A 26,600-nucleotide genomic window follows, 5' to 3' on the forward strand; every position below is an offset into this window, starting at 1 on the left:
TGTTATGGTTGAAGTAGTAAGTCTATGGCTGTGTAAATGAGGTTTAAAATAACTATGGAAGGAGAACGTGAGGTGGCGTGACGGTAGCGGAAGACAAGCGTAGAGACAGAGTAGCGTTAGCCAGAGACACACGGGAACATGTAAGAAGAGGCTGAATAAAAGTATTATAAAGCAATAGACCCTTGTTCATTATCGACTCATTACATGGCGCTGCGGCAAGTGAAAGAACTCTAAATATGTAAAAGAACTGTAAATAAACGGCACGGAAAAGTATAAAAGTCTTCGTCTTTAATAAAAGGACAGTAACAGTGGCCTAGTTTACACCGGACCGTTTGATACGCGTACCAAGTACTATATCCGTATCAAATCCGTATCAAATCTCGGGTTATCCCGGTGTAAACCGAGATTTGATACGAATTTGATACGGATATGGTACTTGGTACGCGTATCAAACGGTCGGTGTAAACTAGGCCAGTGTGTGTAAAAACGACAAGATGGCGACGCAAAACGATAGTTCGAGAATGTTGGGATTGAAACCCCCAGAAAATCTAAGTGATATGACGGCTGAAGGCTTCAAACGGTGGAAGCAGAGATTTCTCATCTACAGGACGGCATCAGGAGCAGATCGCATGACTGGCGATGTACAAGTAGCATTACTGTTACACAGCATCGGTGATACCTGTATAGATGTGTATAACACGTTCACACTGACGGAAGAAGAAAAGAAAAATTTTGATGTCGTGATGCAGAGATTCGAAGATTATTTTGTACCACAGAAAAACGAGAGCGTGAATGCACATGTATTTTTCACACGAAATCAACATGAAGGCGAGACTTTGGATACGTATATTACTGATTTGAAAAAACTGAGTGCAGATTGCAATTTTGGAGACTTAAAAGATCGCTTGATAAGGGATCGTATAGTAGCTGGCATAACGGACAAACGGTTGAAGGACAGATTGCTCAGGGAAAGCGACCTAACCTTACAAAAAACCATACAAATTTGTAAGGCAGCAGAACTGGCCAATCAGCAGTTAAAACAATTCGAGGCGACTGCAGAGGTAGCGGTAATTAAGAAGAAACCCAACAAAAAGCAGAAACAGACAACGGCGAACTTCAAGCAAAACAAGGAACATCGTGGTCGGGAAGCAGCAAATCCAACAGCAGATAACCAACAAGGGCAACAGTGCTGTCAACGTTGCGGATATAGTCACCGGTATAGAAACTGTCCGGCGTATGGAAAATATTGTAAAGGTTGCGGTAAGATAAATCATTTTCAGAAAATGTGTAAAGAGAAAAAGTGGATAAAAGCTGTAAACACAGAGGATAAAGTTGAAGATGATAAACTTACCGAGTTATTTGTAGAAACTATAAATGTAGATGTAATAGATGCAAGAAAAGACTGGATTGAACATTTAAAACTTACTGATTATAATGATAAGAAAATTGCGTTTAAAATAGACACAGGCGCGCAGTGTAATGTAATACCGTCTAATATATGTGATAAAATAGGTATAAAAGAAATAGAAAATACGAATGTAAAATTGTCGAGTTATACAGGAGAAAAAATAGAAACACGAGGAAAGGTTAAGTTAAATTGTAAAATAGGTAATGTAATAAAACAGTTAGAATTTCAGGTTTTTCAAGGATCTGCGGTTCTCATTCTAGGACTAGCTTCGGCGTGCGAATTGAATATGATAAAAAGAATGCCTCAAGAAGAATATGAAGAAGCTATTAATGTGATAAAAAGTGAGATCAAGGAGGAGTACTTAGAAAAATATAAAGATTTGTTTAACGGCATAGGAAAAATTAAAGATTTTAAGTACAAAATAGAATTGAAAAAAGATTCTGTTGGGAAAATAGAACCCTGTAGGCATGTCCCATTTAAGTTAATAAATAAATTAAAAATAGAGTTGGATAAAATGGAGGAAATGGGAATAATAAGTAAAATAGAAAAACCGACAGATTTTGTAAGCTCTTTAGTAATTGTAGGAAAGCCAGATGGAACAATTAGAGTCTGCTTAGATCCTCAATATTTGAATAGCTGTATTAAAAGAGAACACTTGCAAATACCTACAGTAAATGAAATCGCGGCTAAGTTAAAAGGAGCAAAATACTTCACAACACTAGATGCAAATAAAGCCTTTTGGCAGGTAGAACTTTCGGAAGAAACACGCGAATTTACAACGTTTAACACTCCATTTGGACGCTATCACTTTAACAGATTACCGTACGGATTAAATTCAAGTCCGGAAGTTTTTTATAGAATTTTTAAACAGATATTTAAAGGTATAAAAAATGTAGAGATCTATATTGATGATATATTAATATGGGCCGAAACAGAAGAAGAACTTATTGCTATAATGAAAGAAGTTTTTGAACGTGCGCGACAGTTTGGTATCAAATTTAACTGGGATAAATGTCGCATAAATGTAAAAAAAGTTAAATATCTAGGTCATATATTAACTGGTGAGGGTGTTGCTGTAGATGACACTAAAGTACAGGCAATCAAAAAAATGAGTGAACCGCAAAATAAAAAAGAATTGTTAACATTTCTAGGGACAATAAACTATGTGTCGAAGTTTATACCTAATTGCTCGCAACTAACGGCTCCTTTAAGAGAACTAACCAAAAAAGACGTTCCATTTGTATGGGGAACTGCTCAACAAAATGCATTTAAGAATATGAAAGAAGTATTGTGCCAACCGCCAGTTTTAGCGTATTTTGATACAAACAAACCCATTGTACTGAGTGTAGACTCATCGAGCGAAGGAATGGGATGTGTAATTTTTCAAGAGGGTAAGCCAGTGGCTTATGGATCAAGAGCGTTGACACCTACAGAAAAGATGTATAGTCAAATTGAAAAGGAATGTCTAGCCATAGTATTTGGATGTATAAAATTTAATCAATATTTGTTTGGGCAATGTTTTACGGTAGAAACTGATCACAAGCCACTGATTTCCATCTTTAAAAAACCGATGAATAAATGTCCTCCGCGGTTGCAAAGAATGAGAGTTAGCTTACAGAATTTTGATTTTAAGTTAAAATATATTCCTGGGAAGGAAATTGTAGTAGCAGATCATTTAAGCAGATCTCATTTAAAAAATTCCAGTAATTCGGAAGAAGAAAAGATAGAGGCATTTGTAGCAATGATTGAACAAAGTTTAAATGTATCAGATACTAGGTTAGAGGACTTAAAAGAAAAAACGAGTAATGATGTTGATTGTGAGTTACAAAGTGTGTTAAAATATATTCGTGAAGGATGGCCTGAAAATAAGTATGAGGTATGTGAAAGCGCTAAACCGTATTATTCATATAAAGAAGAATTAAGTGAGAGCAAAGGAATAATATATAAAAACTCATGTATAGTAGTACCGCGTGTATGTAGACCACTAATGTTAAAAAATATACATTATGCGCATTTTGGAAAAGAAAAGTGTAAAGCATTAGCTAGGAAACTATTGTATTGGCCCGGTATGTCAAAACACATAGAAGATATAGTTGATAATTGTGATACTTGTAAATCGTTCCAAAGGTCAAACTCCAAAGAACCAATGTTAAGGAAGGCGTTACCGAGAAAGCCATGGAAATACTTGCGACTGATATATTTTTTTTGTTAGGGAAACGATATGTCATAATAATAGATACTTACAGTAAATATTTAGAAATAGATAAGCTAAATGATATAACAGCGGAAACGACGATAGATTCACTAAAGAAAATATTTGCGAGACATGGAATACCACGAATATTATACTCAGATTCTGGTACACAATATACGAGTTCTAAGTTTAAGCAATTTGCAAGCAATTGGGGTTTTAAGCATATAATAACAACACCAATTCATCATCAGTCTAACGGATTGGCTGAGAGGCATATACAGACAGTAAAAAGAATATTAAAGAAAATTGTACAGGAAGGAAAGGATGTAGAGTTAGGATTGCTTCAGCTTAGAAACATGCCAATTGATGCTAGTGGCGTTACACCAGCAGAGCTCTTGTATGGTCGAAGAGTAAGGAATATAATACCGGATGGGAATAGAGCAGAAGTCAAGAGGAAAGCGTTTGTTAAGGAATTAGAGAAAAGACAAGTGATGCAAAAGAGATATTATGATAGAGGCTCAAAAGAGTTAAAACAATTTAAGATCGGTGATACAATAAAAATACATAATGAAAACAAGCAACTTCCTCATCAAGGAGGAAAAGTAATTGGTTTATCCGATAATCCTCGATCATACAAGATAAAGACAGAGCAAGGAAATGTAATTGAGAGAAACAGAAGAGCGCTTACAGTTGGAAAAAGATTTGTTGAGGAAACTGATATCATCGATTCTCCTACAGAGAATCAATTTGAGAGTAGTAACCACAGTACTATCGAAACAGAAAAGCCTCAACAATCTGTTGTGGAAACGACACAACAAAAACCAATTGTAAGAACTAGGGCTGGTAGAGTCGTAAACAAACCAGATTATTTAAAAGACTATGTATGCATGGTGAACAGGGAACTCAACCATTTATTTTGAATTTTATTTTTTTTTTAAAAGAAGGGAGATGTTATGGTTGAAGTAGTAAGTCTATGGCTATGTAAATGAGGTTTAAAATAACTATGGAAGGAGAACGTGAGGTGGCGTGACGGTAGCGGAAGACAAGCGTAGAGACAGAGTAGCGTTAGCCAGAGACACACGGGAACATGTAAGAAGAGGCTGAATAAAAGTATTATAAAGCAATAGACCCTTGTTCATTATCGACTCATTACAACTACTATGCGTAGATTTCCTATCCCTCCTTGAAGAGGGAATACCCACTCGAAAAAATCGAGACGGAAGCCGTTCACGTTGATCAGCCTCCGCCCCACCCACAAAGGATCCAAAACTCCAACCACGAAAAGCAGCAGATCTTAACAGTTTCTCCGCCTGATTACAGGAAGTAATCCTTTTCGAGGTGATCAAATTCCTGGCTCTAAATTGTGAAACATTAGCAAATGCCATAACAGTATTAACGAGTTTGTGTTTCAAAAATACCGGGCACGACACATCAGAGGAATAATGATCGCCCTTACAATTTATACATTTTACTACTACGTTTGATCTGTCACATGACTCCGATGTATGTTTGCCTCCACAATATCCACAGGTCAGTTCACCTCTGCAAAAGGCAGCTGAATGGCCCCATTTAGAGCATTTAATACACCTTCGAACTCTGTTTACGAAGGGGTTGACTTTACACTTCACCCTATAAAAAAGGACTGATTCCGGCAACAAACTAAACATAAATGTAATTTTAATTGAAAAAGAATCTTTGAGCTCATTACCGTCTTTCTTATCTCGGAATTTCAACCTCTCTATTGAATGTATATTGATATCTTCATCCAAGAGCGTCAAGTTTTCTAATAATTCACTCTCAGAGAATGAAGGATCAATGCCTCTAATGGTTCCGGATCTGAATATCTTATAGTTAGGGATATATGCTACCCAAAAGGGAGGTAATATACCAATTGACTCAACTAATCCATTTGCTTCAGTATAACTGTTGAATTCGATACACACCACGTTTTTCCCCAACTTCCTAATAACTTTAATATTATTAAAGTTTTTACATAATGATTTCCCTATGCTCATTGGGTGTAAATTACCTATATTATATACCTCGGAGTCGCCCGACGCCAATGATTCAACATGTACTAAGAAAGGAGCTAAACTATGATTGTTATATCTATTGGCCTTCTGTGCCGCAATGAATTGTGTTCTTTTCGGAATTTCTATGGAACCCCCTTCAGAGGGTCTCACAGTTTTATTCAGAGGAGAAGAAGAATCCATGTCCGAATTATTCTTATTGGTGTCTTTGTTACGGTTTGGCGAAGTACGAGACAAAGTTCTATTCAATAAAGAAGAGGAGGAATCCAAAAGGAGCTCCTCCGGACCCCTATCACATCTTTGCCTTTTTTCCTCTTTACAAGAGTTAGGCGACTTATCTTCAAAAGAAAGATTTTTCTTCTTAGAGTTCCTCGGCATATTCAGTTCTTATCAGGTTAACATAAACAAATTAATTACTGAATAAGCAAAATGAGTAATCTAATATTAAACCAACAAGATATATATGTCAAGTAATCGACTGAGATAATATATCTATGTTATCCAAAAATAAATTTTATAATATTATTCATATAAATTAAAGGAACATCATTAACTGAGCTATATAAATGTTATATTTGCCGAAATTAAATGTAAGGATCAAAACAAATCGTCAGACTCTCGTCCAGGGATTAGGCAAGGGAAAAATACCACTCACTCTCGTCACGCGTGTTTATCTGAGAGCGTGAACGCTAGTGGTAAACACATGCCATGTATACAAATACCATACAGTGGCTTAATATCAATATTTACTAATTAAATGTTGTCAAATCTTTCATGGCAGTTTAACAGAAAATAATAGGCAATGGAAAATGTTATATACTCACTCTCGTTACGCGTGATCTTCTTACACGCGCAAATATGTAAGAGCATGAACACCTGTGGCAACCGCGTGCTACGTGTATGTAAGCCACAATTATGGGTGTATATATAAATGACTGAAAGTTTAATATTATACTAAATCCTTAATCCTAATCCTAAATAAAGAAACTGAACATCAATTAAGTGAAAAACTATATATCATTCATAAGTACTATTCACTCTTGTCACGCATGATCTTTTCACATGTACATATATGAACGAAAGTGTGAATCATTCAATTTAAATGCGAAAATAAATATACAACTCATATAATTATACATTTAATATTGCCAAATCTTTAATCCTACTCCTAAATATATCACTCATAAGTACCATTAACTCTCGTCACGCGTGATCTTTTCACACGCACATATATGCGCGAAAGCGTGACTCATTCAATTTAAATGCAATAATAAATAAACAATTCATAGAATTAGACATTTAACATTGCCCAATCTTTTATCTTACTCCTAAATGTATCACTCATAAGTACCATTAACTCTCGTCACACGTGATCTTTTCATACGCACATACATGAACGAAAACGTGAATCATTCAATTTAAATGCAAAAATAAATATACAACTCATAGAATTAAACATTTAATATTACCAAATCTTTAATCTTATTCCTAAATAGAGAAAGAGGACATCGAATCACAAATAAATTCCAATTCAATAAATCGTATAATTTAAATGTAAATCCGAAGAACTAATCACTAAATACGCGAAATAAATAATAAACTAGAAAGTGATATATCGGGAAAATAATCAACTAGGGTGAGTTGTACAAACGTTATATCTATCGAAATCATATATAAAAATCAAGGTAACTTATCCTGTTCTCGTCCAAGGACCATCCATGGTAGTAAACAGGGAATAATAGGCAAGGGAAAGTACTACTCACTCTCGTTACGCGTGATCTTCATATGCGAGAGCGTGAACGCCCGTGGTAACCGCGTGCCACGTGTATGTACGCCACAATTCCAAAGTTTAATATTATATTAAATCCTTAATCCTAATCTTAACACACATATTGATACCACAAATATTAAATCAGGGGTGAAACACATAAATATATAAACAAATTCAATAAATCCTTTAAACTATAATTCGAATGTAAAAATAATAATTGTAACTTATGAAAAACGATTCTTTAAAGATCTATCAAGCCCCGTGAGGGGACTCACCATCCTTTAATATGCAAAGTGGCTTATCTTTATGGCTAATTCGGAGTAACTTTATTCGATCCTCCGCATTCCATCCGTTTCTCCTTCCACCGAGTTCCGTACTCCACTTTGGATTTCCTACTCCACTTTGAATCGCAGTACTCCGGTAATTCGGAGTATCTTTACGTCTATATAATTCCGTCACGAATTCCACACTATTCGTTCCTCCGCATTTCCTCACATTTCTTCTTCCGCCAAGTATCGTACTCAGAAATATGCCGCACGTCCGATCCTCACGACGGCTCACGACGGAATCTTCCAGACCTGTGTATACGACCGTGGGTGCGCACCAGCGTCGTTTTGTCCTTGTTCTTCAATTTTTTTTAGTAAGTAACAAAGATAGAACGACGCGATGTGCACCCAAATAAAAGTTTTCGAACGCAGCCCTGAGTGGCAGCACTGTCAGCGTTTTGACGTAAATATTTATATCGTGCCCATAGATGAATATTCCCGTTCAAATATTTTACAATTTACAAATTATCTGTTGTCATTTGATAAAATAGTGACACAAATAAGCAAAAATGGCCGAAGCGTCATTTTTTAAGCCATCGGACACTGAATCACTGAATTACACTCAGGGTAAGCGCTCGTTATAATTTACGAGGTTAGATATTTGATTTATATGTGTTACACACAATAGAAAATAGAAATATATAGATGAAAAAGCGCATTTTTGGTATCCCATAATTATTAATCCTAAAATTCAATTACGATAAACAATAGTGAAATAATTTTCAATAAACGACATATTTGTTGATTGATTTTACCTAATTATTACGTTATTATTGACATAATTGCAAATTGCATTAATATTAACACAATAATTGCGTATTGAATACAGCTATTAAGCAAAATTAATCATGTTTTATACAAAATAAATGATAAACACAGCTTGAATGGTTTGTGCAGAAATTCGGCAGATGATGCATGGATTTGGTGACAGTAGTGAACCATTGTTGGAATCTGTAAAGATCATAGAGGATGTCGTTCTGCAACAAATGAAAACAATTGTCAGAAGAGCCTGTGAAATCGCGGATAGACGAGCCAATTCGAAGAAGAGCAATGTCATCAATGGAGAGGATCTTCTCTTTCTTTTACGTAAAGACAAAGTCAAGCTTCAGCGCATCGTGAAATATCTTGGTAAATATGCAGTAAAATTTTTTAATTATGTCGTGCTGTTGTTTTTTACAGGCTATGACTTTTTCTTTCAGAAATCAGAGAATTGGGATGCTCGGTTCAGAAACTTATGGCGAATGACAACCCACAAACTACCGTGGATTCTGAACAAATGGATGGTACCAAGAAAAAAGTGCCATTTCAGAGTTTTCTAGAACAGATTGACAACACGGGTGAACTTCTAGAAAATTCATCCTTTGTGGACGATATTAAACGACGCAGATGCATTCGTGCGGACATTGCGTCGAGGTCCATGGATGAAATGCATTACATAAAATTCAGCAAGGCACGTCGTGTGTCCTTTGCGAACAAAAGTCGCAGTAAATTCTGTGACTGGATTTGCTTGGATGGTACTATCTCAATTAGTATTAAAATTATATGCGTAGCCTACATTTTAATTATCATATTTAATTATAGGTGATGTTACCTTGTCAAAACAAGCACAAACAATCTTATCTTACCTTGCATATGAAACGGTTGCTCAAATTGTTGATCTCGTCTTTTTAGTACGGCAAGATCAAGGTAAAATAATGCATGGTGATGCTATAGATCGGCAACGACTCAATTATGTTAATCCATTTACATTTAAACCACGCTATCATAGTAAGGTACATATTATAGTTGTTAAAACATCAAAATAACAAAGCAACATAACACAAAGCAACATATATATTTGTTTGTTCTCTTCTTTATAGAATTTCGTAATGAAACCATTAACTCCTTCAGAGATAACTGAAGCCCTTAGGCGGTACTGGTCTCCACAGCTAGATATGACAGGTCCATTTAATAGGTGGTCCATGAGAAGACCGCACTTGAAACTTCTTTCATGTTAGACGTAAAGATCTGAAGAAGGTAAGAAGCTTAATGTAACATAAATCACTTTAAAAGAAAAAAGCAAAATAGGGTAAATTCACCCCATGATTTATTAGTCGGAATTATTTATTTGCAAAGAGAAATTATTTAATTTGCCAGGAAGTGATACATAAAACATGTGCAACACTAAAATTGACTCGTATTTATTGACATTTTCTTGATTTCTTGTACATGTGTTTCATTTTCCTAAATCATAACTTTACACACGAAACCACGTTCTTTTTTTATCGATTTTTTATTATAAAACCGAGTAAAGTTACCATGTAATAATAATTATAGAGATATTTATGATCCTCCTTAAAATAATTACAATATTCTCTGTACATTTTACATTTGGTAGTCCCTGATTGTTTTCCAAAAGATAAAATACAGTTATATTACTGCTTGTAATTACTGCTACAGTGATACATTATACTTTTCATAAAATATTTGAATCTATTTTCTTTTACACGAATTATCAACGCTTTGGCGATACAGTGTAGTCTCTTAACATGATGTACCTACTTATTCTACAATCACTTACAGAATTTAGTACAGTGAATAAAATATAATCCACAAGATCTTTAACTAATATCATCAGTAACTGTCTATTTGTCTTACGAATTTATACAGATGCTAATTTTGTTTCTATATCATGGTGAGAGTAGTGTTGATACTCGTGCTTTTCCTTCTGCACCCCCAGTTATACAAGTTCCGGATTGATTGGCAGTCGACCAGTCGCAACATAGAGTACCTTTGTGTCCGCCTAGCTCTAAAATCTTTCCTTGTGCACCTGGTGGCATCTGAAACAGAAAAGTCTCGCGTGTGTCAAAATAAGTTTTTAAACATTATGTCATTATGCATGTACCCAATAGATATTGAGTAAATATTTGTATAAAATATCTTGTACATAAGTGTACCTTGTATATATTTCCTCCAGTTTGTGTGCAGAGTAACATATAATTGCCGCTCTGATCGAAAGTAAATAATTTCCCATGAACGGGGTTCTTCTCGATCTTAATTTTAGTTTCCCACAAGATCTTTCCAAAATGATTCAAGCTCCTTTGGCATAGCTTACCGTCCTCGCTTTGCGCGCATATGTTCGTATAATCGTTAATTAATTCTATGTCGATTATTGGGCTAGAGTGGCAGTTGAGATTGTCTATTATCTCGTTTCGCCTCAGATCATGTATCAGTATATTGCCATTAGACAATCCCGTGATAAGTAATTGGCCATTATGATTGAAAGCAGAACATAAAGCAGTGACGTTCTGCTCCAGCGGCAACGTTCTCTCAAGCTTTCTCGTTTTTATATCGTACAGCAACAATTTACCCTCGTTGCCATCCGATACAGAACAGACGAATGTCGATTCCGTCGGATTGCAGATCAAAGTGACGATTCGCGAATTTTCATGCTGGATATCCCAGAGCGTTTTGCAATCTCGCGTATCGTGCAATTGAATTAAACCATTGTTGTCACCGTGTAGGAAATAACGTTCGTTTTTCGATATCCAGTCCAACGAGGTGATAGCTTTGTTAGAATTTGCTGTGACGGAAGTGAACGTAGTAACAGTCCTGAAACAAATACAGATAATAAGAATTACATATTATCGATGCTTCATTGATAGGGAAAGTTATACACTGTTCTTACTTTGGTGAAGGAATCGGCGTCCATACTTTGATGACACCATCGGCGTCGCCCGTCGCGACGTACGATCCGCTCGCGTTACTTTTGCATTGAATTATGGAGGTTTTGTGCTCTGTATACTCCTCCTGTAAATGTTACGTATTGTACAAAAGCGATTGATGTAATTAATAATAGAAATTTTCTGAGATTAGTAAGGTTCTTTAACCTGACTTAAAAGAATATAACTGGAATCTATTTTTTCCTTAGTTTTTCTCTCGATAGCAGTGTCCATAGAAGAGTCTCTTTTCCTAGAACTATTTAATCTTGAATCACAGCTGATGCTCCTCTTGGCGACTGCCTCGGACTTACTGATCGAATTCACCCGTCCTTTCGTGTTTGTCCGTTTGGTCGAAACCATTTCAGATTCCGCATTTTTTTTTATATTTGTTGCAGACTTCCTGCTTAGGATTGGACTGGACCCACCGCCAATATTTCTTATGAGATTCCTCAGTGTCTTTGGATTTTCCAGTAACGGCGACTCTCTATTATTTATAAGTATAAATAATTATATTAATTATAATTATTATAGAACCTTCTTTTGTGAAATATAGCGGACGTGAACTTACTGAGCAATAATGTAAAAATCATCCATGATGGGGGGATGTTGGGGTGCCGGGCCCGGATTAACATCCGATATGCTTTCTATTTTAACAGACTCACTCAACCGTTGCCTCAACGTTTCATTTTCCTCTTGCAATCGTTTTAATTTGTTCGTGTCTTCGTCAATTGTGAGTAACGTCGGTTGTGGCATACACTAAGATAACGACATATTAAATTTTTCATCACTCAATATCACATTTCGTACCATATAATCGCATGTCTTTTATCTTATTTTGTTACAAAATGGTGCGTTAGAAAGTAGTGCGTTGAAAAATACTAATTTTTTATAGGCATATTTAACTGATTGTGAGATAATACTCTTCTCTTATCTTACAGCTCTATTATTTAACCTTATCATTTATCTGGGAAAATTAATTTGAGCTTTGCAATGCGATGAAAATACTTTTTTACTTACTTGAAAGATGGTTGCTAGGAAATTATGTAAAGATACCAACATGGTGTCGTGCCATTGCCTGCTAAAATGGACCGAGTAAGCCGGATTGTCTTCGGGATTTTTGATAAAGGCAAGAGCTGCAATGTCACAAAGCGTACAAATTATAATCTCCTAAATCCGCAGTGTAAATAAATTATAAATTAATATAATTAATAAACAAAGGACATACCGAACCATTCCTTCCATTCCGAGTGACCCTGTAGCTCTGGTGCCATTTTCGTCAAAAATTCTTGTATCCTATCTTGCTTGCCGTTTACGGCTGCGTTCACCAAGTACATTTTTAGCACAGCGTTCTCCAACTTTCTAATCGCGGGCGTAAAATGGCTTTCCAGTCGGCAAAACATTCTAGTATCCAAGTGTCCCCATAATTCTCTCAACGACGTCAAATCATAATTATATATATATTGCATTAATTGATCAATTATTTTATCTACCTGTTCAATCAAACATAGTCAAGTACTGTTAAGCAAGCAATATACAATTTTTTACCAATAATATCTATAGCTCATGTACAAATATTTTTGTTGACATGTAACACTTTACATATATAATGAACGGTAAGTAAATATACATATAACAGCAGAATAAAGCAGACACGACTGATAGGAACAATCGGAAAATAGGATTTATCGCGCGATTATCCTGAATCTTGACCTTTTGATAAGGCCGCACTCTTATTTGGTTGGATATTTTGTTGTTATTTTGCTATAATCATGCTTACCCTAAATCCTTTTTCCTTTTCCGCTTTCAGATCATTATCGAAAGCCTTCAGGGTCTGACTAAAACCTCTGAAGAGCAAGTACTCCTTTACCAACTCGTCTACATACTGTACGTGAGACATTTTCCCTCCAATTTCTTTGAAATGTTACTCGTTTGCACCAGTTGACAGCTGCATATTGTCATCCTTCGGCCATCTTGGTTCCCCACTGGAAGTAGATACAACAGCAACACTTCGCCTGGATGTAGGATTGCCAACAGAAAGCTTTACAATAGAAAGGTATGTGAGATTGAGAATACTGAGAGTTCATATCGACCAATTTCTCGAGTCGTTGAACAATCGAAAGAATCATTTAATTGTTTAAAGAGAAATTATTATGTTTAGAGAATAATTAATTATTGTAAAAAGATACAAAATATGTTAGGAAAAAATGTTTGATTAAGAAGAAAAGAAACACAAAAATCAATAAATTTAATATCTTTGAAGAGAAATTGGCAATTTAAAAAAAAGAACGAAGCATTGTTGGTAGAGAAAAAAGTTTGTGATTTAAAAATAAAAAAATACTATATCTGCTTTTAAAGAAGGCATGTAAGATATTGAATTGTTGCCGCTTTTCCGCGATGCTGATTGATTCTCTCATTGCGCTTATTTCGTGAGCATTTGTCATCGCATATTTTGACAGTTTATGTATCAAGGAGTTAATAATGTAATAGTAATAGTATAATGTTAAAGCTAAATAGCGCGTGCGAAGCGCGCGTCTGTGATGTTTATAGTTCTATAGTAGATTATAAAATTATTATATTTAGAAAAAAAAAAGAATTATTTTATAAAAACACAAAACATTACTTTTGGAAAGGAAAGCTTGATTAAAAAATGAGAAGAAAGAAATATCACAAAAGATTATAAAATTATTATATTTAAAATAATATTATTTATTTAAAAAAAAATATGAAGCATTATTTTGAGAGGAAGAAATTTATTAAAAATAAGAATAAAAAACTGCATAAACATTGTAAATCTATTGTATTTAGTTTATTAAAGAAATTAACTATTTTAAAAAGGCATTATCTTTAAAAGAAAAAAATTTGATTATTATTAAAAATTATTAATATTAAAAAATAAACTTGACCAAAAGAAGAAAAAAGTATTATAAAAGATCATAAAATTCAAATTATATTGATGCTTATAATAAGGAATAAATGCGAATGTCAATCTGAGTGTACGAGTCTTACGTTTATTTGTAGGTAAATTCGATAAATAATAATTACAATAGTATTAATTGTATATCTTGTTACAGTGACTTAAATTTATACATTTTACAATTTCATAATTTACATGGATTTAATTTTCAACGAGTGATAAAATGACGAAAACACTATACATTCATCAGACTGTTCGCTTTTTTTCCAATGTAGAAGAAAAATAATATTCCTGCCGAATAGCGATGTGTGTATGTGGCGCGTGAGTGTGTATGTATATGTGCGGGCATTCGCATATATATATGTGTGTTGATTGTAGATTAAACTGTATTACGCATAGAAATCTTTGCCATATAATTACTGTAAAAATTCAACAAATAATCTCATCTTTGAAAAGGCACGAGTGTTTTGTTTCCGTCACGAAAATCGAAATTCTCCCGTCGGATCTTAATCCCTTCACTATTACAATTATATTCTACAACGACGCATTCGCATTTACGGAAAAAGAAATTTTTTAAAATGTTTAGTCATTCTGGACAATTTTGAATCTTCAATCTTCAAAATTCGGGATTTAAAAAATTTTAAATTTCTTTGAATATATATATAGGTATATATAGGTATATATATATATATATATATATATATATATATATATATATTATTAATTTTAATGTGAATATTAATTATTATGATTTTATGCACATGCAATTTTTCATTCATTTTTTTAACATGAGTTTTTCAAGTTTATTTATCACTTATTTATTTTTCCAAACGTAGATAAAATGTCATACTGAAGAAATTAGTAATTATCACGTAAATTGCATAAATTAAACATGCTTTTTATACGATGATGATACATTATCGTAACTTCCTCTTATAATCCCAACGGGAGGATTATCGAAATCATAGAATAATTTATCGCAGATAAACGATTAATTAAAACTCGCAAACCGAGAATAGGTCATTGAAGTGAATCGTTCTTGCGAACTTCGCATCACGCGACAAAACTCAGCATCAACTCAGATGGAGTAATTACAAAGTCACGCGATGATAGAATATACAAAATACCAATTTCTTCTTATACTTATACTTCTTATACTTGTCAATAGACACTAGACTACGAAAAATAAATCGTGAGATGTATTGTTACCCGCGAACATTTGGCAAGAGCAGCTGCAGAGTAGCAATATTTCTTTTTTTGTTCGATGTAGTATTTTGACAAAAATAGGTCTTCGCAATCCATCGTATTCATATAATTACAGACTATCACTGGAGATATCACTGTAACAGGCATTTAATTTACCGCAGATTGGGAGAATTGCGCTAATTCGCTTCATGGAATACGTGTGCGGTCATAAAAAATAGGAAAATATATATCTTCTGTAGGCATGTAGTATCTTTTATTTTATATTCGTACAATTGTACGATATGTTGTAATCATAAAATTCCATAAATATATCACCAAATTCTAAATTCACGCCCAAAATTGCAAAATAAAATTATGAAACAGAATACTATTTCACCTGTACTATTGGCAAGACTTTTCATTAAAACCTGCCTCTTAAAATTATTCACAAACCCAATCTGCGGGACTCTCACCTGACAAGACGCGATTTGAATATAATTGTGCGTATTATTTCGCATAAATTCGTTTCAACCTCTTCGTTGAATTATGCCCAATCATTTTACACGCAAAACTCGATCGCCTCATCTAAAACTCCATCTCTTCGGGCATTCATCAAACACGATGGCAGACGCGATTAGATCTCCAGTTTCCATAAATTCACTAATCCGCATCTTCGCGCGTCTCAGAAATATATGTACTCTCGAGAGAATCGCGTTTATTAGATGCGATTTCAACGATAGACGGACGTGTAGCGTATAATGCTCTGAAGATTTCATTGTTGACGCCGCCGAGACGATCAGGACCGTCTTTGCATTGACGGAGAATGAACTTAGATATTCAGAATTTAACTTAATAAAAGTGTTGAGTCCCGCGAGACAGATTAATTGGACCTGATCAAAACTCACAACGCACAAACTCAATCCTGAAAAGCATCGAAGAAGATAAGTAACAGTCAAATGTCTTCGTCGCACTTCTCCATAGGTCTCAGACATAAAGACGATCCTGACAGCGATTGTCCCTCGAAGCTTGATTGCGTGCGTGCCGTGTGATTACCGCCTATTACCATTGCGTTACGTAAGCCAATTCGGACGATTATTCTCTTAAGGCCGGATAAAGAGAGAGAGAGAGAGAGAGAGAGAGAGAGTGAGAGAGAGAGAGAGAGAGAGAGAGAGAGAGAGAGAGAGAGAGAGAGAGAGAGAGAGAGAGAGAGAGAGAGAGAGAGAGAGTGAGACATTTCGCGTATTCCAAGAAACGAACTCGAACGAGCGCTCGATCGAGACGTGTAGGAATTTTTCCTGAAAGAAATGCATCTACAGGTCGACGTCTTCCTGTTTGGCTCTGGGCGCGATCTTTTCGCCGCTCTCAGACTCCTTTGCGCTCACGTGGACGTCCGCGACCTCGACCGGCGGCGGCGGCGCCGGTTTTATCGAGTTGTCGTCGTCGGCGACCTCGAAGCCGATCGTGGCTCCGATCTTCTGGCTCGCCTGCTTGAATGAATCCGATAGCATCACCTGGCGACACACGATTAAGCTGATTAATTCGATCAGATTAATGAGTATTGTTCTCCCACGTATTTTCACATCACTACTTTAATCCTCGGCCATTGAATCAGTACATTCATTATTTCTTGTAAATAGACGAATATGTAAATACGCTGTGTATAAGAAATATTGTGTTAGATACGAGGTACTCTGTCGAGATTCTTGTTGCTAATTATAGAAATATTCTGTTTGGCATTTATTGGATATTATTACTGAAATGTATGTGCTAACATGAAAATTCTCTTATCCAGAAATGGAGGATGAGAAGAAATGTTAAAATGATGAAATCTTAATGAATAATGATAAATAAGCATTTTAATTATAACTATATCATAATTAAGAATTATGAAGTTATGCGAAAGATATAATTATATTGCTTTAGGTGACTACCACAATAATTATAAAATTAATAATATTTTAAGAAAGATTGTAGTGCATTCCATACTCCATACATTTTCTGTAAGTAATTAGCTAAAATAAAAAACAGAAAAAAAAACAGAAAAAATGAATAAAATATATAATTAGAGATTTATAGAAAGCTCAAGAATGAAATGAAAAATTAAATCAATCGTATCAGATCGATACGAGTGTAACGAGTCTGCAAGTGCAGATGTCTAACTAGTCTAATTAATTAGTTTCTAACTGGACTAATCTGATTAAACTAGTTTCAATTGAAAGCTATTATAAGGAATATAATTATGTTATCACATGGATATCTGTAGCTCGTCTTAATTTGATTTGATATAATGATTAGTCTTGATTTGATTTGTTATAATTTCTTTAACACTTTGAGTGCCAAGCTGATTTCGTCATTAAGCTCTGGGAGACGCAAAGAGACGTGTGCGATTGTTTTTAATATATACAAAGTCAGATTACAAAATAAACTATGCAAAAAAATTAATTAAATAAAGAAATATATGTAGGTATATTTATATATTTAATAATAAAATTTTAGACAGAATAAGTAAAACTGTCATTCACAAACAATAGATCTTTTTGTGATTAAAACATATATAAAATTAAAAGAAAATTTAAAAAAATAACAGAAAAATTAAAAAATCAATAAATCTCTTTTTAATGTAACAAATTTAATAAATTATTTTAATACTTTATTGTTTTTTAAATGTTTTTATATAATTTATATTGTTCTTTTTCTGTCTTAAATACTTAATAATCATTCTTAATGGAATAAATAAAACTGTCACCCGCAAATGAATGACGGAGATCTTGCTGAAACTTACGCGTCAGTTAAATATGAATAATATGGCAATAAATGTATTAAAATAGAATTGTTGTCGCTCACCTGCACGACATTGATGCACATGGATGTGAGCGCCAGGCCAAACACCAGGTATACTATCGAACACATCATGTATATGGGATGCTAAATCAATCAATCAATGAATCCGTTAAGTTCTGCGAATCGTGGATCTCGCAGTATTTATATAATTTCATTAACTAAGACTTTACTTCACTATTTAACGATACGAAAGGAAATAAGCTTGTGCGAAACAACGAAACGAATACATGTATACGGTGATATACAGCTTCTCGTTGAGAGAGAGGCCTTACACGTCAAAAGGCTTACCATCTGAACGCCACCGTGAAAAAAAGAAACACGAGAGTAAATTAATCATTTGCAAAGATGGAAACTGTCGTGAGATTGCAAATAAAATTCGAGAGGCGAATTCAAAGAGGGGCTAAGAGCAAATCAAACGGAATTCGCGAATTCCTAACATATAGCAGTCATGGCGAATGATAAATAATTAAGAATGCCACTTAGATAAATACGCTAATTAGTTTTCTGTTAATTCCACTCAAGCAACTCTCATTAACCAATAATATCTCAACGTCGTACGATTTACCTCTCGACTTACATCGACCATTATTCATGTCTATCGAAGTCGATGAAGAAATAACAATATAAATTTTTATCTACGAATTTATGAAGAGTGTTATTATTAATTATTAATTATTTGGTTCGACTGAATGACATTCGACTTGAGGATAATCACCTTTGGCACGTAATCGCCGAAGCCGATAGTACTCATAGAGATGAAGACGAAGTAGAAGCTCTCGAAGAAGTTCCAAGCTTCCCACATGGAGTATAGGGTGGCTCCTATGAAGATATAAGCCAAGAGAATGACGATCGCCACCGAAATCGGTAGATTGAATTCGTCATCGACGGCGAAGGCCGATAATGCCGGCGTACCCGGCGTGTCCGGCGCGTTGGCGTCCACGTTCAAGACCGTCTGTGGCTGCTGAGTCTGCTGCTTCTGCATCTCCTCGATCTCCTCCGGATTCATCTGCGAGGGCCGCCGAAACTTCGCGAGATCGTATACGAGTTGCATGCCCTTCATAACTTCCTGCAATTTCCACAGTGGGCGAGATAAAATTATTAATTAACTGGATGGATGGATCCAGATGGATCGGTCGAGCGATCAAAAATAAGAAGTAATGCAATAAAAATGGAATGCAAAAGATATACTGAAAATATGCAATATCGTAAATTGAAGATATTGTGAAAGATTCTAGAAATTTGGAAGTTGGCCTAATTTCTTCTTTAAGCGATAATTTTTTTAAAGCGCATGGAGTATGTATCTTACCTGAACGGGCGCAGTGCGACGGACTTTACGGCAACTACCAGTGTAATACAACCTTCTCACGAATGCCCACAGGAACTTTATACCGCGCGTAAATAATTTACCGAAGTCGGCCAAAATTATAAGAAACATCGGGATGCCGAAAATGGCGTACACAATCGTGATGGCTTTTCCTGTGTCCGTAGTTGGTGAGATATGTCCATACCCTGTAATGAAAAATCACTCAATTAATTAATTAGAATATGTTATTACACCCATGTATTACTCCCAACTTCCTTTTTACGCGATATACATATATGTATCACGTATAATAAGAACTCGTGTTATTTGGGAAAAATTGCATAAAAGAATGATGCTATTTGCAAAAGTTTTCTTTTTACGTGGTTCTTTCACTCGGTATTGGTCGGTATGCATCTACTTATGTAAAAAGTGCTTGTATTTAGGCCAACCATGTGACGAAAAACCTTTTGTATGTACATACGTAGTATGTATTGCGAAAATGGGTTATGTTTTACTTCTTCAGGGTCTGCTGACAACATATGGAAACTTTAAATGAAAAGATAAAACACATATATGTAATTAACCAAACAAAACTTTATTTTATTATCACATTATGACTTATTCGCCTATATAATCTGTCTACGGTATTACTCGTTTTTTCAACATGATAGTATGGAAGGACGTGTCCGATTGAAAATTTTTTATTAATTAGAATAGTCTCATTAATTAGTTAGATAGGATGTTAGGATAATGCGCTGAAGATGACCCCAAAAAGGGTCGAAACGTACGTAATTTGACCACATTTGACTGTATTTGCGAATCACCTACATAATAAATTTGAGCGGTAAAACACCACGCTTGGCTCTTATTGCCAGAGAGAGAGAGAGAGAGAGAGAAAGAGAGAGAGAGAGAGAGAGAATTTAATTTGAATTTTTTTTATACAGTCTTTACATATCTGTGTCATTAATTAATTTGTTATTAGAAATTAAAATTAAGATCTGATGTATATGTACATGAGAGATAAAACGAGCAAGTAATAACATTTACTTCGCCAGCAATTATAATTAATTTAATTAACATAACAGTTAAGACTTTTTAATCGACCCAACTTACTATAATAATCGTCATGACACTCATGACAATACGGCCATTGGTTTCGGTCAGATTAATCGCTAAAACCATAGGTCTAAATTGATGTAACATAAAAATAATGAGAAATAAAAATTTTTCCAGAAACCGCGTTACTTAGAAAGCGTAAAAAGAGAGTTAAGTGTATATTGAAACGTTTAAAATGCTGGGTTTATCTCTGACATATTTATCTTGAAATAAAAAATTAGCTCCATAGTTGCCATATTAAAGTTTATAGCATAGTATATTTTTATTTATATTACATTTAATATATTTTGTATATAATGTCTAATAAATTATATATAATAAAATAATATAATTTTATTGCATATAATATAATATATAAATAATTAATATCATACTTTATATATATAATATAATATTATTAAATATATTACTTTATTATAAAAAATATAATGGTCATATTGCGTCGTATACAAGTTTAATTGTAGGGCGTATACATAGAACGAAATCGTAAGATCATAGTTTATTTTGTTTGTGTCGGTCTCTGAATCGTCGCTGCAAAAGCGGCGCACGTCGCGAGTAAAGTCTAAGTTTAGATTATTCAACGGAGCTATATAAGAGGGTTATTTTCTCGTAAACTGGTTGCATTCGCCTTGGCTGGGTATGATTCAGGAAATGCAATTGAACAATTCCACTTATACGAATACGATCAATATGTATAAATTTAAATTTAAATGTATTTTTTCTGCAAATTTGTCCGATCGGAAAAGTGCTCATTGTCATCATTGCATAATGCGAGTTAACGACGTCGAGCTTCCGAAGCTTTCTCGTTTACGATCCAAATTTATCACGTCTTGACGATCTCTCTAAACGATATAATATAAAGAATAGGTACTAACTATTTAAACAGAATTTAAAACAATATAAAAAATAAATAAATTGTGAATTTCTTAATTAATTATTTATCTTCTATTTTATTTTATTCATTATTTCCTATTATTAGATTTGCAACGATTTTCATTTCTTAATGTTTTACTTAGTTTTTTAACCAAATTCAATTTAAATAAATATATTTTAAACAAATGTTTCAGCTTTTTAAATCAATTTTTACCTTGTCGACATGTGCGCGTTTTTCTTGATCAGAGAGAGTGTAAACACCATCAAAATTTCAATGCATTTGTGTGTCAGAAAATCAATACAGAACGCCGTAAAACGTTTTACATCAAACGAAACTTGTTGGTGAGTTTTCCTTCACAACGCGTATTATTTGATATGTATATGTATAACGGATATAATTATTTTAATTTTGCGTTTCACTGTTGCGCTGAACAAAATACGTCACCGACATGCATTTCTCTTGACGCTTTTGCATCAAGAGATGGTGTAGGCACCATCAGAATTTCAACGTATTTATGTGTTAGAAAATCAATAAGGGACCCATAAAACGTTCTACAGCAAACGAAACTTATTCGTGAACTTTCACAACGCGTATGGTTTTATATGTATATCTGATATATATATATATATATATATATATATATAACTATATATATATGTAACGAATGTAATTATCTTAATTTTGCGTGCCCTTGTTACGCTGAACAAAGTACGTCGTCGATATAACGTTAATTCATCTTTTCGGAGGAACATTAAACTGTGAACAGTTGTAACACTATCTACGAACGATAGTAATTTAATAGATATTTATTTGAAGGAAAATATTTCAGAATATTTTAAATTCAAAAGAAGAAAATACGAGAAATTGTTTTAAGCTCATTTGGTTTAAAGTACGAAAAGAAACTCGGATGAATATAATAGTAAGAAGTATATTAGAAATACAGTTTTAATAATTTTTTTCTCTTTTCTTCTTTATTTGATATAATTCTTCATTTAAAATAAAAATCTTTCAGATTTATATTAATAATTTAAAGGGTACAGAGCAAAAACGATCAGTGTCAATTTCGAGAAAGCTGTAATTTTAAGTTTCAAGACATCCAATATCTTAGGGAAGTATTGAAAAAAGTACTAGCAGTAAATATTGGAATGCATCATAGTGTTTGCTTATACATTGTATGTTGAACTCTGATGGTTCTGCCCCACAAGCGCATAAACTATGATCATTTTTCCCCCACATGGTACATCTTTTAGCCTTATTTCTAATGATATATATAACTGTTCTTGATAAAAAAGACAACAGATAAGAATTATGAAAATTTTTTGAAAATGCCGTAAGATAGTATAATCAGATCAAATTCGATAAAAAGTGGACTTTAATCGTTTTTCTCCTGTATCCTGTATCCTTTAATTTTAATGTGTCTATTTCGTTTCTTTTTTTGTAAATTATATCAAAGAAATAAAGACGTATAAGATATACACGCATATAGTGCTAAAAACTGTTTCAGTTTGAAGACGCTACTTCTTCGTGAAAAAGTTTTTCTGAGAAGTTTTATACATGATACAAGGGTGAGAGTTAATAATTATCCGCTCTCTATTTCTAAATTTATTAGAACAACAGTAGAAAATATACAATTGCATCATTTTTCAACATTTCCCTTGCTTTTCAATGCTTGTTCCAGCGTTCCACAAGCTTGTATATACCATCGAAAAAAATGTTTTGGTTTGTCCCTCAGCCATGTATGCACCATTTCTTGGTCTGTGGAAAATCGACGACCTCTTAAGGAATCTTTAAGTGAACCAAACAAATAGTAATCTGAGGAAGCGAGATCTGGACTATACAGGTTTATTTTTTATTTCTACACTAGATACTGAACTGCACTAAAACTTCCCTTTTCGCTTTCGCCAAATTTCAAACATATATCTCACTTGAAGTACAGAGAGTGTACACTAGTTCAGCTATAAAAAACAAATGTTATATGTAGCGTTTGAACACTGTGGACAGCAGTATTTGGGCATGCATTGTCATGCAACAACAACCAACATGTGCAAGAAGCGGTGCATACATGACTGAGAGACAAACTAGAAACATTTTTTCTTCGAGGGTATATGCAAGCTTGTTGAACAAGTGCATTGAAAGGGATTATGTTGAAAAATGATGTAATTGAACGTTCTCTACTATTATTCTAATAAATTATAGAAATAGAGTGCGAGAATTATTGACTCACCCTTGTATTTTCAAGATCAACATTATACAAAAAAAATAAAAGGAGGCTACTAGAAGATGATCTCCCCAGGGAAATTGTTTCCACCTTAAGCCTCGTCCAAGACAATTAACGTATTCTCAGATTCTCACCGATGGTGGTGATGACAGTGAGACAGTACACGACCGCATTCAGAAAACTCCAACTTTTTTGACCGCTGTACGTATGTAACCCGGCTTCGTGAGCTGTGTGAAGCTGTTCCTCGAACTCCATCAGTTTTTTGCGCGCCATGCTCTTCCAGTCGTCCTCCCTCAAATTGTGGCTGTAATTCCACAGAGTATCTAGGAAGTCACGCTTCACGCGCTTTACACCGCATTTGTAGAATGTTTCGAAGGCACCCTCAACGAAACGAAAGATGAAGCCGCCGAGGCCGCAGTAGATCATTACGAGCAGCAATCCGGCTATGCAGCGATTACGCAGTCGCCTAATGATAGTAGTTTCACGTGGATTCTGTGCCACGAAGGTTTTAAACTCTCCGACAATATCTTTGAGAGCTCTGAAGAAGTCCAATAAAGTAATCTTCTCCGTAGCTTCTAGCTTCTCCATTATGATCTCCTCGACTTTCGGAACGGGCTCTGGTTCGTCCTCAATTTTCTCCTCTACGATATCTGGTTCGTCTTCAATCTTCTTCTCTACGATATCTGGTTCGTCCTCAATCTTCTTTTTTACGGTATCTTCATCCTTCTTCTTAGTGCGCCAAAAGGACAACCAAGAGAACCACGATTTCTTCTTATCAGCTGTATTGGAAGACTGTATTACATTCTGAACGATGTCCTCGTACTCACTCTCGCTGTACACCAGACTGAATTTCCGTCTCCTCAAGGAACTAACTTCAACCGCGTCCTGAAACACGTTTGTGGTTTCCGGGTCCAGAATGCTACGTTCCCTTAGCAGGTACTCTCTCTGGGCCTTCGCGAAATCCTCGATCAGGCTTTCGTTACTCAGCGGGATGATCTGTTTCTTCTTCTCGATCGAGGACCTCTTCAATATCCGCTCCTCGACATATTTCTGTGGGAAACTCTCGCTTTTCTTTACCGTTTTCAGATCCTCGTCAGTGTCTTCGACCTGACTGTAAGATCTCGAGCGTGGTTTCTCAGTGTCATCCTTCGTCTGAGGCTCGTTTTCCAGTTTCTGTCGACTTGATGATCTCTTCTCTCGATTCGACCTCTCGGCGTCTTTCTTTTGTACTTCCGGATCACTGAGTCGACTCCTTCCGCTCGTCTTTTTCGTCCTAGACCTGGTCGCCTCCGGTGACTTCGTCCGCTTTTGACTCGACTCGCTCTTTTCATCCACATCGCTGGAATCCGTTGATCGACTATATCTCTCCACACGTTCCTTCGATTTCCTTTTAAATCGCCTTTCGACTTTGCGGGCTTCGACAGGTCTGCCGGTCTCGCCGCTCGTCTCTTTCGGCGTCTCTGACGTCTCTTGAACAATACTAGCCTTGAACACTACCCCTTGAACAATCTCAGGTCTGATGACGTCTCTCTTTGTGGTACCATCATCAACCCTTTTTGCTACTTCGATGACTTGCTTTACTTGCTCCGTAGGTTGCGTGCTGTTGTCGCCAATCACTGCGGCATCAGTCTCACGTGTCTTCGAACTATTTCCAGCCGCCGACTTGGCGGCAACCTCGGCGCGTACAGCGATCATGTCATCCACATTCGCGGAATTCCTCGCGTCAGTCCTGTCTTTTCTCCTGGTAGGACGCTGCTCTCCTTTCTTATCCTTGTTTTGCAGTTCTTTCAAGGGTACCTCCTGCTTCTGCTGCTGTGACAGTCTATTTTCTTTCTGTTGCTGCTCCATTTTCTCCGCATCCTCAGCCATCCTCTCCATTCTGGCGCGCCTCTCCTCATCCTCATCGTCCGAAGTGTCCATGCGCGACGCGGCACCCCTCGACGAAGGATCAGGCGTCTTCTCACGCTTCCTGGCGGCTGCCTTTCGACGTCGGTGAACCGTGTAACTGTCTTCCATCGTGTGACTCTTCGTCGTTGCCGTCACCGTTGTTGTCGTCGTCGTCGTCGTCGTTGTTTGACGGTCTTCGGGTAGAGAGACTCGTCGAAAGGAACGCACTCGCGAAGCCGGCCCCAACGAGGCCGTGACAGAAATAAAACGGAGGCTGCTCCCACCACCACCGCTACCAAGTACCACCACCGTCGGCACGGGCGACGTTTGCCGCTACGAGCCACGGCGGCGGAACCAGATGACCGGCTTTATACTGCAGCGAATATCGAGCGGGAATGCCACGCGCAATCGAAACCGCGGTTTTGGCGTCGCGACGCCGCGCCTGCACCACCGCAACCCGTCCGATGGTACCGCTCGGAGGTTAAGGCCTTCACACACAAATCGACGGAAGACGTAAGACGTAAATCGTAAGGAAATCCACCAATCAGAGTCGACTATTCCCCTCTTTAAGAGGGAAGAAGAGGGGAATAGTCGACTCTGATTAGTGGATTTCCTTACGATTTACGTCTTACGTCTTCCGTCGATTTGTGTGTCCGGGGCTTTACACTGCACCAGAATTGGAAGACCGGGGTGGCCCTTTGACCCTGTGACCTCGTCAGAATCGAAAATTCTAATGGGATCGCTCGAAAATACACTGATTACTCAGATCATCTCACGTCAAAAATATGTCATTTTGTGTTGAGAAATTAATGAAAAATTGATTAAAAAATTA

General features: G+C 35.7%; 3 protein-coding genes across 5 annotated transcripts; 1 reads left to right on the forward strand and 2 right to left on the reverse strand.

The window, feature by feature from the left end:
• The first annotated feature begins 8,094 nt into the window (after window positions 1–8,094).
• Spt3 (Transcription initiation protein Spt3) lies at window positions 8,095–12,122 on the forward strand. Of its 2 annotated transcripts, XR_011735497.1 has the most exons (7): window positions 8,095–8,296; window positions 8,627–8,857; window positions 8,929–9,243; window positions 9,311–9,501; window positions 9,589–9,745; window positions 11,826–11,900; window positions 11,984–12,122. XR_011735497.1 is itself a non-coding variant. In XM_071797727.1 (6 exons), the coding sequence occupies exons 1-5, from the start codon at window positions 8,239–8,241 to the stop codon at window positions 9,724–9,726; spliced, it is 933 nt and encodes a 310-aa protein (XP_071653828.1). In that variant the 5' UTR covers window positions 8,096–8,238; the 3' UTR covers window positions 9,727–9,745; window positions 11,826–11,997. The 2 variants fall into 2 exon arrangements, 1 of the variants encoding a protein (XP_071653828.1); XM_071797727.1 differs by having other exon boundaries at window positions 8,096–8,296; window positions 11,826–11,997.
• On the reverse strand, window positions 9,894–14,106 carry LOC139825190 (WD repeat-containing protein 91). Its single transcript, XM_071797726.1, has 8 exons — window positions 13,208–14,106; window positions 12,656–12,920; window positions 12,448–12,563; window positions 11,999–12,186; window positions 11,599–11,914; window positions 11,397–11,518; window positions 10,666–11,320; window positions 9,894–10,548 (listed from the first exon to the last, which is right to left on the reverse strand). The coding sequence occupies exons 1-8, from the start codon at window positions 13,325–13,327 to the stop codon at window positions 10,399–10,401; spliced, it is 1,932 nt and encodes a 643-aa protein (XP_071653827.1). The 5' UTR covers window positions 13,328–14,106; the 3' UTR covers window positions 9,894–10,398.
• Window positions 14,107–14,416: 310 nt separating this feature from the next.
• Window positions 14,417–26,180, reverse strand: LOC139825189 (uncharacterized). Of its 2 annotated transcripts, XM_071797724.1 has the most exons (5): window positions 24,016–26,175; window positions 19,677–19,879; window positions 19,086–19,436; window positions 18,374–18,454; window positions 14,417–17,040 (listed from the first exon to the last, which is right to left on the reverse strand). In XM_071797724.1, the coding sequence occupies exons 1-5, from the start codon at window positions 25,895–25,897 to the stop codon at window positions 16,840–16,842; spliced, it is 2,718 nt and encodes a 905-aa protein (XP_071653825.1). In that variant the 5' UTR covers window positions 25,898–26,175; the 3' UTR covers window positions 14,417–16,839. The 2 variants fall into 2 exon arrangements, with proteins under 2 accessions (XP_071653825.1, XP_071653826.1); XM_071797725.1 differs by lacking the exons at window positions 14,417–17,040; window positions 18,374–18,454 and adding an exon at window positions 18,461–18,661 and having other exon boundaries at window positions 24,016–26,180.
• Between the last annotated feature and the right edge of the window lie 420 nt (window positions 26,181–26,600).

The sequence above is a fragment of the Temnothorax longispinosus genome, chromosome 2 (genome assembly GCF_030848805.1).
Source record: "Temnothorax longispinosus isolate EJ_2023e chromosome 2, Tlon_JGU_v1, whole genome shotgun sequence".
NCBI lineage: Eukaryota > Metazoa > Arthropoda > Insecta > Hymenoptera > Formicidae > Temnothorax > Temnothorax longispinosus.

Coding starts and splice junctions, on each gene's coding strand:
- LOC139825190 (XM_071797726.1), bottom strand. CDS start 13,327: ATGTCTCACGTACAGTATGTAGACGAGTTGGTAAAGGAGTACTTGCTC. Junction 12,564..12,655: donor GGAATGGAAGGAATGGTTCG/GTATGTCCTTTG, acceptor GTGACATTGCAG/CTCTTGCCTTTATCAAAAAT. Junction 11,321..11,396: donor ACGCCGATTCCTTCACCAAA/GTAAGAACAGTG, acceptor TATTTGTTTCAG/GACTGTTACTACGTTCACTT.
- Spt3 (XM_071797727.1), top strand. CDS start 8,239: ATGGCCGAAGCGTCATTTTTTAAGCCATCGGACACTGAATCACTGAAT. Junction 8,297..8,626: donor ATCACTGAATTACACTCAGG/GTAAGCGCTCGT, acceptor TGGTTTGTGCAG/AAATTCGGCAGATGATGCAT. Junction 9,502..9,588: donor AACCACGCTATCATAGTAAG/GTACATATTATA, acceptor TCTTCTTTATAG/AATTTCGTAATGAAACCATT.
- LOC139825189 (XM_071797724.1), bottom strand. CDS start 25,897: ATGGAAGACAGTTACACGGTTCACCGACGTCGAAAGGCAGCCGCCAGG. Junction 19,880..24,015: donor CACTGTCATCACCACCATCG/GTGAGAATCTGA, acceptor TTTTCATTACAG/GGTATGGACATATCTCACCA. Junction 18,455..19,085: donor TCGGCGATTACGTGCCAAAG/GTGATTATCCTC, acceptor TGATTGATTTAG/CATCCCATATACATGATGTG.